The 14,813-nt window shown below is 35.0% G+C and overlaps 1 protein-coding gene across 1 annotated transcript in view; it reads left to right on the top strand.

The window, feature by feature from the left end:
- The window catches only part of HMCN1 (hemicentin 1), a 665,929-nt gene that overhangs the window by 249,066 nt on the left and 402,050 nt on the right, over positions 1-14,813 (top strand). The window contains exon 5 of the mRNA XM_006872707.1: positions 12,167-12,338. Within this exon, the coding sequence (XP_006872769.1) occupies positions 12,167-12,338 (172 nt within the window). The remainder of the gene's footprint in view (positions 1-12,166; positions 12,339-14,813) is intronic.

Below are 14,813 nucleotides of genomic sequence, written 5' to 3'. Positions count from 1 at the left end.
ATTAAGTCATCAAAGCATTTCAGTGCCATCCAAGTTTTATCTAGAAGTGAGGGATTCTCAGCAAGCAAAGTAAAGGTATTTTGGTTCCTATATAACCCTAATTAGTGCTGAAGGAAATTGTACTCTTGAAACTATGAAATTCTCCAGCCCACTTCTACAGTGAGATTGATTAACCAAATGATATTAAATTTCCTAATGCATCTAAGTGGCTTCTTTTACTTTATTATTGACCTCAATAAACATATGACAATATGATGGATTTACATATTTAGTAGGGGATACATCTTAAGCTAGACCATAATTTGAAAATTACGTATAGTCTTTGTTATGCTTGAAAATCCCTGGAATCAAAATTAAAATTGTTGTTGTTGTGTTGTCGAGTCGGTTCTGACCCATAATGACCCTATATAGAGTTTCTGAGGAGTAGCTGGTGGGTTTGAACTGATGCCTTTGTGATTCAAACTGACCTTGCAGTTCAAACCAACCTTACGATCCAGTTATTATCCAACAGCGGCACACCAGGATGGATATCTAGTCGTTTGTCTCCTTCCCTCCATTCGTTGTTTCCTATGTATTTCCTTCACCGTCTTCCCTTCCATCCTTCCATCCATCCATCCATCCATACTTCCCTCCCTCTTTCTTCTTCCTTCTTTCCCTCATTTCTTTCTTTTTTCTATTATTTTGTCTCCCTCCATACCTTCATTTTTACTTTTTCTCCCTCTCTTCCACCCACCCACCCTCCCTTCCTTTCTTTCTTCTTCTCTGGGATAGTTGGAATCCAAAATGGACACTAATGAAATACAATACAACTTCACCACATGGTATACGGTTATTGTGGCTAAGAGCATGGCATTTGGCATCCTGCACTTCTTGTGGAATCTTGTACCTTATATTCACTTTTTGTTTCTTACTAAATATGGTAAATGTAAACATTAATAGACTATAAAACAAATTAAACCAGGTAAAATTTATGTTTTTTAGCAAGAAAATTAGTATTTTAGTGCTACTTAAATAGTAGCCACCAAGCCAATCTTTCAGTTCTGACTGGATTCCAGAATAGGTCTGTCTTCAGCAGCCAATGAGGAAATTATGCAGCCATAATGGTTTGGATACTTCTTCATTGTAAATGTATAATCTGATATTATCAGTCTTTGAGTTAAAAATATGTCTTTTGAAGTAAATAGATCTTACATCTTAGTCAATTCTTCTTGTGAATTAAGTCCTTATTTTGAGTTCTTTTGAGAGAATGCTTAACACGCTGGGTTAAGCATTGGGCAATTAGCAGGAAGGTCAGTGGTTCAAATTCTCCAGCCACGTAGAGGGAGAAAAATAAGGCTGTCTGCTCCCATAAAGATTGACAATTTCGGAAACCCTTTATAGGCAATGAGTGGGCTTGTTTTGGTTTTGTTTTGATAGACTTGGACTATGGCTTTGTGTCTTAGTGGTTAAGTCCTCTGCTGCTAACCAAAAGGACCAAACGGAGGATAAAGATATGTAATCTAAAGATTATAGCCTTGGAAACTATATGGGGCAATTGTACTGTATTTTACAGGGTCACTCTGAGTCCGCACCTCTACTTGAATAACAACAGGTTTGGGGTTTTGTTTAATGGAATTAAAACATGTCAAGTACTAAACTAGATAACGTTGTGTTTTAGATTATTTCCAGTAAAATTGGACAGGAGCAGATCGGGATACATAAATGCCTATTTTTTAAAATCTATTATACATTAAAGTGTGTTTTATTGAATTTTCTGACTAATAATTCATCGGAAGTACAGTGGAATACTTTAGTTCATAGTTTCATCTTCCCTTAATTATTTAATTAATGACTTATAAACAGACACTGGACTGGAGCCTGGAGTCCATTATGAAATGAGGAATTCCTTTGCTATGTAAATTGTTTCACACTTTAATTTATTTATTTTAAATAAGATGTTCAGACACTTCTTAAAAGTGTGTTGTTTAGCAATGTCAAAGATTGTTCTACAAGAGAAGGAATATTTTTGTAAAGTTGCTTTTAAATGTCGTTTCTTATCTCCTTTTGACAATCTTTTCAAACTATGACCTCTCCTCCCATGTACTACGTCCATATGCATGTACAATTCTTCACATAATTTCAGAGTTCATAGATGCTTATGAAAGCATTCATGGATACCAGAGTGGTGAACCCATCTTATGTGGTATAGAGTGTCATGGAACGATGTACCTTTGTATATGTTGTTTCTACTTGTCTCTATTCTCAGCTACTACCTCAGTTCCCACATTAGGTCCTTACTTAACAAAAGAAAAAAAAGAAAACTGTTTATGTGTGCCTATATGTACATGCAGATGAATCAAAAAAAGGGGAATATGAGCAGGAAGAAAGAGCTAAGGTAGGGTCTGGACTATATCCTGCTTTCAGCAAAGCCAGCAGTGAGAGTAAGACTAATATTTACTTGTGTATGTGTGTGTGTACGTAATTTTACATCCTTTCCTTTTATAACTATAAAGAGTTTCAATGCGACAACTGACTACTCTAACATAGACAGTCACTGAGTAAACAACAGAACAAAATAAAATATCAAGCAAACATACATGGATCTGATGAGATGGGAAGGATAAAGTCAATCTTCCATATTTTTATTATTTTAAATAATGCATACTATCTGGCAAGCTAAATTTCTTCAGTCATTTGTAACACATTAAAGTTGTGACACACAAGAATTTTATGAAGATAAATTAATGAAATACACTTTGACACTTTAAAATAGCTAGCAGGAATGATTTCACCCTTCAGAAATGTCTGTAGTGTGCTTTTATTTTTTCAGCTGTTGCACATTATAAAATTTTCATCATCTCAAAGGTGTGGTGTTTTATACCAGTTTAAGGTGCTGTGTCGTGGTTACGAATCGGGCTGCGAACCTTAAGGTCAGCAGTTCGAAACTACCAGCTGTTCTGCGGGAGAAAGATGACACTTTCTGCTCCCGTAAAGATTTACAGCCTCGGAAACCCTGTACAGGGTCACTATGAGTCAGAACCGACTCCACGGCACATAACAACAAACAACAACAAGGTCCTTATTCAGTTAAAATTGAGAGTCACTCTTTTCATTAATCTTTTTAGTGTTCCTATTGGACTTAAATTATCTGGTACCCTTCAGATTTCTAACATCTCTCCCAACTCCTATATTCTGTATGAACTGGGTAAAACTTCAGTTACACTAGCAAACTTTTCTCTCGTTTTTTTTTGAAAATTCTTATAACACATAAATTATTTATTTTATGTATCTTCAGCATGATCATTTATGATTTGTGCAATGAATTACTGACTATACATGTTTAATGAGGCTGTTAGTCAAATTCATTGTAGAAATTTCCAAATTAAATAAGTACGTGGTATACAAAGAATAATACAATAAGTATTGCCAGGAGAGAACTTCCTGATAGTCTCAAAAGATGACATTTTTTTGGTGGACTTGCTAATAAGAGGTACAAACTATGACGCTTCATCCTCAGGAAGAGATTTTCATTAACCAAATTCACAGCACTGTTGTATAAAATTGGAATGCCAGCTCACCTGTCTGCAGTAAGAAATCTGATGGCCCCCATCTAGAACATTCATGCCAACATGACTAGCGTTTTTCTCTATAGATGCATATACATGAGGAACAATAATATTCTGAAGGTTTTCAGTAATCAGAACCAGAAGAGACTTATTTGAAGGTTTTACACTGACCTATTATGTACTGTTGTCTGTTTTTATTTTTGCAAGACGATGTATTTCCCCTTTTGTTCTTGGTTGGGCGGGGCTGGGAGAGTATGTCTTTAAATCCAATTTCTATTTTCAACATGAACCTCTTAACTGAACTCTGAAACTCTCAACTGATCTGAAACTCAGGTTTCAGATCGCTATATCTGACTGTCTCCTTCATAGTTCAACCTCATTGTCTAATTTTGTTGTTGTGAGTTGTTAAGTCAATACTGACTCATGACAACTCCTGTATGTATAGAGTAAAATTTAGCATGTTGAAAATGAAATTTCACATGTCCCTCCATCCCTTCAAACCAACTCTTTCTGCAGTCTTCCCAGCCTCGGTTAATGACAGCTGAGTTACCATTCTCAAACCTTCACATCTGGTCTTCATTAAACCCTGTCAACCTTGCCTTCAAAAAATATCCAGAACTGGCCACTTCTTGCTGTGCCATGAATGCTAACGGTCTGGTCTAGGTTACATTATTTCCCATTTGGGTAATTTCAGTGGCTTCTTAATGTCTACCCCTGCTTCTAACCTTGCATTCTTACAGTTCAATTTCAACACAGGCCACAGCCACCCTTTAAAACATGCACATCAGATCATGTCACTCGAGTGCAATGAAAGCTGATTTTCAATCTACTGTCTAAACACAGAAATATGTATATAATAGCACTACATATTTACATCTGAACATGAGAAGCAGAGTTTGCTTGGTCGGGGCAACAGTTCTCATGTAGAAAACAATGTTTCTTTAAAAATAATAACAAGAATGTGCTAACTTGAAGTTTATACATATCTTATTAAAACTTGGAAGTAATTTGAATTAAGAATTTAGATCAACAAAAATTTTTGTTTCCAGGATTAATTTATCACTAATACTGTTTATAAGTGCCAAGTCTTATTGTTATTGAAAGGCAAAACAACTTTTAATCAGTTTTATTATTGCTCTAAGATTCTCTACAGATAATGTTTTCATTTCCTGCATGTACATGGAATGGACTCTTCACTGGTACCCTTGATATACCCCAGGGTAGACCTTTATCATGTATGCAACTGAGAATCATTAAAACTTTTTAAGTAAAAAGTAAATCACATTTTAGTAATATAAATTGGGTATTTGTGGTTAGTTGCAACTTATTGCTTGAAGGTAAGAGCTAGTTAGCTTGTTTTTGTTGTTCAAAACTCCAATCAGAACTGTGGAGTCAATTCTAACACAGAAACTCTATAGAACAGAGTAAGGAGCTCTGGAAGTATAGTGGTTACAAGTAGGGCTGCTAACCTCAAGATCAGCAGTTTGAAACTACCAGCTAGTCTATTGGAGAAAATGAGACTTTCTGCTCCCATAAAGATTTACAGCCTCAAAAACCATATACAGGGTCACTGTGAGTTGGAACAGAATCCATAGCACATCACCACCACCATTACCATAGCACACAGTAGAAGTGCTTCATAGCATTTCCAAGGTTGTAAATCTTTACAGAAGCATACTGTAAAGCTAACTTTACAGAAGCATACTGTTTCTGCTACAGAGTCACTGGTGCATTTGAACCACTGACATTTTGGTTGCCAGCTGAGCACCTTAACCCTTGCACCACCTTGTTTTTAATGTCTGTCTGTCCTATGTCCCCAAGTATTTTATCATCTCTGATAGTTTAGTGTAGAATTCTCACATTTCATAAGAGATGCCTAGATTTTGACTCCTGACAATGCATCTCCTGTGTAGCTACCACCCATTTGTTAGTGAAGGCTTGTGTGTTGCTATGACACTGAACAGGTTTCAGATTAAGAGACTAGGAAGAAGGGCCTGTGATCTATTTCTAAAATGTCAGCCAATGAAACTCCTTTGGCTAATAAGATCTGATCGAATTGTGCTTGAGGATCCCATGAGTCTTATCAGCTAACAACATCCTTGCATACATTATCAGAGCAACTTTCTATGTAGTATTATTGGACTTGAAAAAATCTGCATTCATTGCTATTAAGAAATTTGCACTTTGGCTTTTTTTTTTTGTAATTGGCCTATTTCTAAAGATGTCTTCCTTACATTTGTAAATCCCAAACTAACCAACTAAATAAACAAATCAAATCTAAAGTCTATTGTTAACTTTTAAGACCACACATACAGGTTTGAACCTTATTTAGCTTCTGTGATGACAATTCAGTGATGAGAGAATTTGTCACAAATAAACATTGAGTCAGAATGCTATCTTATAACACACTCTACTCTTGCATCTGAGAGTAAGGCTCTCCCTCCTTCTTTCCCTTACTTTTTCTCTGTATCCCAGAAATGTTTCTTAGGAATCCATTATACCCTATATAGTATATTAAATTCTGGATATTGTTTTTGTTGTGTGCCACAAAGTACATTCCAACTCATAGAAACTCTATAGGTTAGTGTAAAATTGTCCTATCTTTACGCGAACAGATTAACAGGTTTTTTTCTTCTGCATAGAAGTTGATGAGTTCAAACTACTGACTGTTTGGTTAACGGCAGAGCTCTTTACCATTGTGTTACCAGAACTCCTTTCAAGAGATGTAGTCTAATAAATGCATAATTACCAATTGCGTTTTAACACTTTGATATATTTTGTTTCTTTCACAAAGAAGGCAGTAGGTTATCTCAGGAAAATTCATCTTGATATAATTCATTACATAGGAAATACCTTTTCAAAGAAAACTATTCTTCAACTTTTGTTCTTGAAGGATGTATGTAAAATTTGACCTCACTTTCAATTCTACTTACTATTCTTGTATTTCATAATACATAATAACATATGCTGGTTTTATTCTTTAAAATATTGTTTATACCTTTTTCCAACATTAAAAGGACATATTAACTTATTTTTGTATTGATTATTACATAGGATGCAAAATCTTTAAGAGAGTATTTTCAGGAATATACAGTGTATTTACATAAAAACATAACTATTGAGCTAGAATCAGTCTGATAGCTGTTTAAAATATACAAGAACTCTTTCAAATATCCGTTTCCTCATCTATACAATAAAGGATTTAGATTAGATAGTCTCTAAGGCCCTTTCTGGGTGGTCCCTAAGGCTACAGATCATTGGAGAAACATTTTTACATTAAAAATTTTAATGTATAATAAACACTTTCCAAGTAGTTTGAAACATTCTTGTGTTGATAAAAATGTACTCTCATGTTCAAAGGCTCTCATGTAATTCTAGTTTTAATCCTTTTGCTGTTATTATAGGTGATCATTTCCCATTTCACAAGCACTTTTTTCATAGTTAAAAAAATTAGGATTTTTTTTCTTAAATGTGACAACTTGAGACACCAGAGACTAACCTAATTTATGGTGCATTCTACGGTTTGTAGTGATCTACTTTTATTCCTATGTTGGTAGTATCTGCATTTTCTAATAAAAAGCATTGCATCTGTTATCAATTTAATTTTTCTTATAAGTGAATAAAAACGAGATTTGAAACTCTTGTCACAAGTCTGCACTATGTCTTTCTCAACAAGTTATATTATGATACATGGTGATCGCTTTGTGAAAGCCTCATAAATGTTGATGTATTGGAAATTATATTAAGAGTAAAGCAAAGTCTGCTTATATTCTGTACCATTTGAACAAACTTGCCTTATATAAATACACATAAATTCCATAGTAATAAGAATGCTTAAGCCTTGGTGATTTCCATGTGTAATTAATAGACAACAAGGCAGATTTCCAGTGATATATTATAACCTTTCTTCCTTGGGTTTGAAGGAAAATAATATTTGAAGAGCCAGATACAGTAGTATATATTTAAAGAAGGATGGATGAAGCATTGGCTTCTCTTCTGTTTTGATTTAATACTATTACAGTTCTTTATTGAACTTGAAAAATATAGTTGAGAGTATAGTTCTGGGTGGTATTTGCGCTCTAATCCCATTTTCATCCTTTTCACTTGAGAATCATTTGTGAGCACATTATATTTCTTGCTTTTAAAACAAATGTTATCCCCATTTGTCAGATTTATTCCTGTCCTTTGCCCTCTACATTAGACTTTATTGCCAAAGTTATTTATTAGCAAATTAATCAAATGCTTTTTCAGCCCCTACATTGATCATTTTCATTTCTTTGAGTTAGGTAGACTATTACAGCCAAGTTCCCTGTATAAGACATAAACATGTCAACACTCTGATTATTAAAATTTTATATATAGGGTGAAATATTAGTTCAATGAGTCTGGTCTCTGTAGCCATATTAACAAAACAGATGAGCAGAAAAATCCATATCATCTGTTTACATGATTGATTGCTCAGACCCATTTTTCAGAAGATGTTATCTGCATATTGAAACAAATATATTTACTTATACTTTGTATTTTGTATACAAAATTCCAGGTTCTTTATGATGTTAAAATTGAAGGTATGTATGTATGTATGTATATATATATATATATATTTGATTTATGGGGCAATTAGCTGTAGCAGATTTGTTTTATTGGCTCGATTCATTGGTTAGACCATTATCAGTCTTTCTTTCAAAAAAAAAAAATACTATCTTCAATGTGTTCTCTGTTTAAAGCTAAAGTTCTTCAATAGTTTTCTATTGAGATATTTAAGATAAAATTTCTATGCCTGACTTTATGATTATCTATAATCTGATTTTGATACAAATTTCTAATCTGATCTTCTCCTTAATCTGAACAATTAACTGTTATCAGATAGATTATGTAGTGTTTTAAACATATTTGGGTACTCTGTTTTAATGGGTTTACTCAGTCCTCTATCAAGTATGAATTTACCTCACTTTTTCACTTTAAAAAACTTTGATTTTCATGGCTTGATATTTTCCCTTTCCTATGAAGCCATTGTTGAAATATTCAAATAATGTAAAGGAAAGGAATTTAATTGAGGAAGGAGGAAACTAATAACATTTGAATAACTACTATGTGGCAAGTACTTGATGGGAGATGTGTATACAATATTTTAACAAAGGTTACCTGTTTTTTAAATTCCCATAACATTTTTTTTTTTTTACTTAAGAAGATATTATTATTATTGTTGTCATGACCAATTTCATTGACATTAGTATGTATCCTACTTTTATCATGTGTTGCCAAAGACTTCATTTACTTTAATCCACGATGAACACACATGGAAGCAGCAGTCAAGAAATCAAATAATGTTTTCGTTAGGCAAATCTGATGCAAAAGACCTCTTTAAAGTGTTAAAGAGCAAATATGTCAATTTGAGGGCTGATCCAAGTCATGGTATTTTCTGTAGCCTCATATGCATGTGAAAGTTGGACAATAAATAAGGAAGACCATAGAATTGATGCATTTGAGCTTGAGTGTTGGATAAGAATATTAAAAATACTATTAACTGCCAGAAGAACAAACAAATCTGTGTTGCAATAAGTACAGGCAGAATGCTCCTTAGTAGCCAGGATGGAGAGACTTTGTATTTCATACTTTGGGCATATTATCAGGAGGTACCAGTCCCTGGAGAAGGACATCATACTTGATAAAGTGAAGTGTCAGCAAAAAGAAGGAGATCCTTAACAAGATGGATTGGCACAGTGACAGCAGCAATGGACTCAAGCATAACAATTATGAGGTTGGACCAGGACCATGCAGTATTGTGTGTAGTTGTGCATAAGGTCGCTATGAATCAGAACCGAATTGATGGTATCTAACAATAACATGAGCATGCCATTTTGTTTGGGGGATATAAACAAATAAGAAGGTTGGTTCTTTACTTTGGAGGGAAAGTAGGAAGGTATGCTAAAAATAAATAATATATAGTGAGTGCAAATAAAATCACATATTCAGAAAAGAGAAGTCTCCATACTCTGACTAAATATAAATTCTTTAATACTTAGTACCTAGGAACTTAGGTTAGTGGAATCGTATCTTGAGTAATAAGCATTGTTTTTATGGATAAACGTAATTATCACATTGTTAATAAGATAATGTTTTAGTCACTTTCCTAACCGTGAGGGATACCTACTTGGGTGATTAAAAAATGTTCCATACTCCAGTTATATTAAAACACCCATCTACATCCACAGCTGATGACAACATTGAGCATGCAAATGAAATGATTCTGTCAAATAGATGAATGACAGTGGGTTATATGGCAAATTATTTGCAAAGCAGCCAAGATCTGACTATGAAATAATCCATGACAGACTTGGGTTTTGAAAAGTTTGTGTGGGAGGGGTACTCACTGAAACAACAAACAGAAGCATTTGGACATCTGCAAACAAGATTTGAAACCATACTCGAAGGAAGGTAAAAGTTTATTCTTAAAAAACTCATTACTGGTAACAATTACTGAGAGTAAATGGAAGAATATGGAATGGAAACATCCTCAGTTACATACCAAATAAAACTTCAAAAGTTGGTCATTAGCTGGAAAATTGATGCTTACAGTTTTCTAGGATTCTCAAGTACCAACCAGTATTGGAACACTATCAGGAAAAAGGTTCAAAAATCAATAGTGTTCATTACAGTGAAGAGCTGAAGCCTAAATTTCAGTTTAAGCACAAAGTACTGCCATCCAAGGGTATTGTGATCTTACATGGCAATGCATGTCCACAGACCTCTGCCCACACTGTTGACACTCTGCAAAAGCTTCATTTTGAGGTGTTAAGGCATACTCCATATTGTCCTGATCTTGCTCTATCAGACTGTCACCTGTTTGGTTCCCTGAAAGCAGCCTTTCAAGGATGAAGATTCATATCTGAAGAAAAAGTGAAGATAGCAGTGCATTCGTGGCTCACAGCTCAGCCTAAGAAAAAAATTTTTTTTAAATAATAGAATACGAAAGCTTGTTGACAAATAGACAAAGTGTATTGAAAAGCAAGGAGATTATGTGAAAAAAAAAGGCTGTGTTTGTCTTTTCTACAAGTGATTAAAGTAAGTTCTGCAGGCAAAGTGCAGATAATGTTTGACTCACCCACCCATATAGTTCTTAGTAGAGAACACAGAAACATCTCAATATTTTTACTAACTGTTGACAACTGTCTGTATTGAAATTTAAAAACTTTTATTTATTTTGAGTAACTTAACTGTAACTTAATATTCAGTTCTGCGGTGTGTCTTATGCATAATTGTAAGGGGACTTTCATTATAGGATACAGTCTTAAAGGACATATGAACTAGAGAAAGACATGTGACAAATTAGTGATTATCATAATTCAGAATTAATTGTAGCAATTTCATCTAAACAGTACCTGTGCAGACATGCACTATTTATCTAACATGGCATTATTGTTGGTATTCCTTGTTCACACAGAGGCATGAACACCCTTTAGAAACTGATATTCTTAATATTTTTTCAAAGATTATTTTTCAGTAATATGCTAGAATTGGTTCTAATATGAAATATTTTTATATTTTCTTTAAATACAGTAATAACTTTTCCCTTGCTATTATTGTTGTTAGATGCCATTGAGTCAGATCCACTCATAGTGATCTTATGCACAACAGAACGAAACACTGACCAGTCCTGTGCCAACCTTACAATCATTGAGCCCATTGCTGTTGTCACTATGCCAGTCCATCTCATTAGGTATCTTCCTCTTTTTCGCTGACCATCCACTTTACCAAGCATGATGTCCTTCTCCAGTGACTAGCCCCTCCTGATAATATGCCCAAAGTATGAGAGATGAAGTCTGGCCATCCAGGCTTCCAAGGAGCATTCTGGTTGTACTTCTTTCAACACAGATTGGTTTGTTCTTGCAGTCCATGGTATTTTGCATATTCCCCTCCAACACCATAACTCAAATGCATCAATTCTTCTGTTGTCCAACTTTCACATGCATATGAGGTTATTGAAAATACCATGGCATGGGTCAGGCACACCTTAGTCCTCAAACTGACTTTTCCCCTTACTCCTACTTATTCATTTTATCATAAATATGACTGTCTTGTTGGCATTGTAATTATTTTTCAACAGTTAAATCTCCCAATGTACTAAAATTGGATTTACTAGTTTTCTAATGTGGCTGTCTTTTTTTAAAATTGCATCTGGGAAGGAATGGAATCCAGAAAGAAAGAATGAAGAGAAAAGAGATCTCACATCATTTGCAATACCAAGCTTTTTAATAGGTTCTTTACATTTATCTTGCACAAATATAAATTATGTGTAATATCTTTGAAAGTTACATTGGTTTTTTGGCACTGTAGACAAACCTCATTTTTTAATGTATTATCCCAAGATAGGAAACTTGAAACTTAAACACGGGCTACTTTATTTTGCATCTGCATTTTATTCTGGATATGCTACAATAACCAGATACAGGAAAAGTCCTTTCTTCACTCTAGGCTGAAATTACACCACACACCAGTGCAATAAGCACTGGAGTCCTGTTATTAACCAAAGCCAACTACTGCACATGGCAGTAAATGTGGTACATAGACTGTAAATGTGTTCTGATTCTCCTCATACTTCTCTTTGTTGTCTTTTACAGGTGCTAAAATGGGTGGAAGAAGCAGTGCAGGCCTCCAAAGTTCACCTCTTATCCACAGATCATTTGGAACAGGCAGTGAACATTTGGCAAATTCCTTTTGATCCCAGCCTAAAAGAGGTTACTGTGTCTCTGAGTGGCCCCTCTCCAGTTATTGAAATTCGTAATCCTTTAGGTGAGATATATGTAATTTCATGTCATAAAATATAAAAATCTTGGGGTAGAATACTTTTTGAGCACTTATTGATGGTGAGTTGTTGCTGCTATTGCTAGGAGCCTTCGAGTTAATTCTGATTCATAGTGACCCCTACTGGCCCTGTAGGGTGTCTGTTGTTGTTGTTAAGTGCAGTCGAGTTGGTTCTGACCCATAATGACTCTGCATAATGACTCTGCATAGGTGAGCTTGAACTGCCTACCTTGCAGTTCAACCCGATATTGCAGTCCAGTGCGTTAACCCACAGCGCCACATCAGGACTCTGATAGGATTGCAGGGTTTCTATAGGTTGTAATCTTTCTTGAAACAGGTTGCCAGGTATTTCTCTTAGCGTCACTGGTGGGTTCGAATCTCCATCTTTTTGGTTAGCTGCTCAGTGCCAGCAGTCATCCTAATGGCAAGTTAATGCAAAATTTATGAAAAATTTCAATAAATCCCAAAACAGTTAGGGGAGATGCTTAAAAATAAAATAGACATTTTAGTCCTAATTATTGTTGAATTAACATGAGACTCAAATAAGCTAAAACTTTTAATAGTTTAAATAGATCAGATTCAGTAAATTAATTGTTACTTAATAAATTTAAGAAAAAAATTAATATATTCAGTAAATATTCAGAGAACAGTTTTTGTTGATAAGTGCCTCAAGTCGACTCATAGTGACTGTATAGAGTTTCCAAGGAGCGGCTGGTGGGTTTGAACCACTGATCTTGCAGTTAGCAGTTCAGTGTTTACATCGTTACCAAATAATTGACTATGTGTACACTCATTAATCTTAATAGCTTGAACAATTATTATTTTTTATGAAAGAACATATTTGAGTTGCAACTAAAATTATATTTTCCTAATCAGTGTGGGTTAATGCACTGGACTACAAGGTCAATTTGAACTGCAAGGTGTGCAATTCAAGCCCATCAGCCGCTTCTTGGAAACCCTATGCAGGATCGTTATGATTTGGAATGAGTTTGATGGCACTTAACAACAACAACAATCTATGTAAGAGGAAAGGAGCCATGAAGAATCCCCATTGAGTAGTTTTCATCTTGTGTAGATGGATCTGGTGAAAGGAAATGGGGATTTTTATGATTCAGTAGTGAGTAATTGTCATCATGACTAATTGCAACTGTCACAACTATAAAGGTAGAAGTTCTGTAACAAAAAGGGAGTGTAGTTAATAATACAGTCCAGGAACAGAAGACTCTAGGACCATCAAGGGAGAAGAGCATGAGCGGAATGTGGGGCCCTATCCAGAGAAGCAGCAACACCAGAGATGGAGACAGAGATGAGGGCATAGAGAGAGAGAGAGGGAGCAGCTGAGGACTCTAGACTCATGGAAAGAGAAAGGCTATATGCATGCTTACAGAATGTGCCCTTTGGTTGTTTAAATGACTAATTTTTTCTGAGTGTTTTGTGTACATTCTCTACATCCCTCCCCCACCAAAAAAAAAGGGGGGGGGGAACGGAGACAGATACTGTTGAATGCTGATGTATGGAGGAGATTGTAATCATTGCAGTCAAACGGTGCAAAGCCGATGTTTTACCCCGTAAACTATCACTCAGTTCACAATAAAAACTTTAAAAAAAAAAAAAAAAGAGGAAAGGAGCCATGATGGTACAGTAGTTAAGTATTAGGCTGCTAACTGTAAGGTTGGTGGTTCACACCCACTAGTCACTCCAGTGGGAAAAAATGAGACTATCTTCTATAATGATTTTTTTGTTACCCAAACTTTAAGGAGCTCTGGTAGCGTAGTGGTTACGAATCGGGCTGTGAACCGTAAGGTCAGCGGTTCGAAACTACCAGCTGCTCCGCGGGAGAAAGATGAGGCTTTCTACTCCCGTAAAGATTTACACCCTCGGAAACCCTGTACAGGGTCGCTATGGGTCGGAACCGACTCGATGGCACTTAACAACAACAACAACAAAACTCTAAGGAGGAGTTCAACTCTGTTCTATAAAGTAGCTATGAGTAGAAATAGACTCCCTGGAAGTTAGTTTGGTTTTTTGGTTTTTATGTATAGGGAAATATTTCATAGTAAATTATGCAGTACAGTAAAGTATTTTAAGTTACTTTTAAATAAATTACAAGTAAAAAACGTTTAGACAGTTGTCTAAATCTTCACTGATTTATATTGGGAAGTCATCATTTTACAAAGGATAGTTGTGTGTTAAAATCAGATTTATGTTTTTATTAGAGAAATGCTTTAATTTAATTTGTATCAGTTTGAATCTTAGAAAATAACTAATACCTAAACAGTATTTGAAATTGTCATAAGAGATCACATGTATGTTGTTAAGTGTCATCAAGTCGGTTCTGACACATACTGACACTGTATAGGGATTCTAAGGAGCAGCTGGTGAGTTTGAACTGCCAACCCTGCAGTTTAAACTGACTTTTGGGTCCAGTGCATTGTCCTACAGTGCCCCACTAATAATCAAATT

This window comes from Chrysochloris asiatica, unplaced genomic scaffold (assembly GCF_000296735.1).
Source record: "Chrysochloris asiatica unplaced genomic scaffold, ChrAsi1.0 scaffold00210, whole genome shotgun sequence".
NCBI classification, from domain to species: domain Eukaryota; kingdom Metazoa; phylum Chordata; class Mammalia; order Afrosoricida; family Chrysochloridae; genus Chrysochloris; species Chrysochloris asiatica.
Note: the sequence above shows the minus strand (reverse complement) of the source record. Positions and strands in the feature narration are given on the sequence as shown.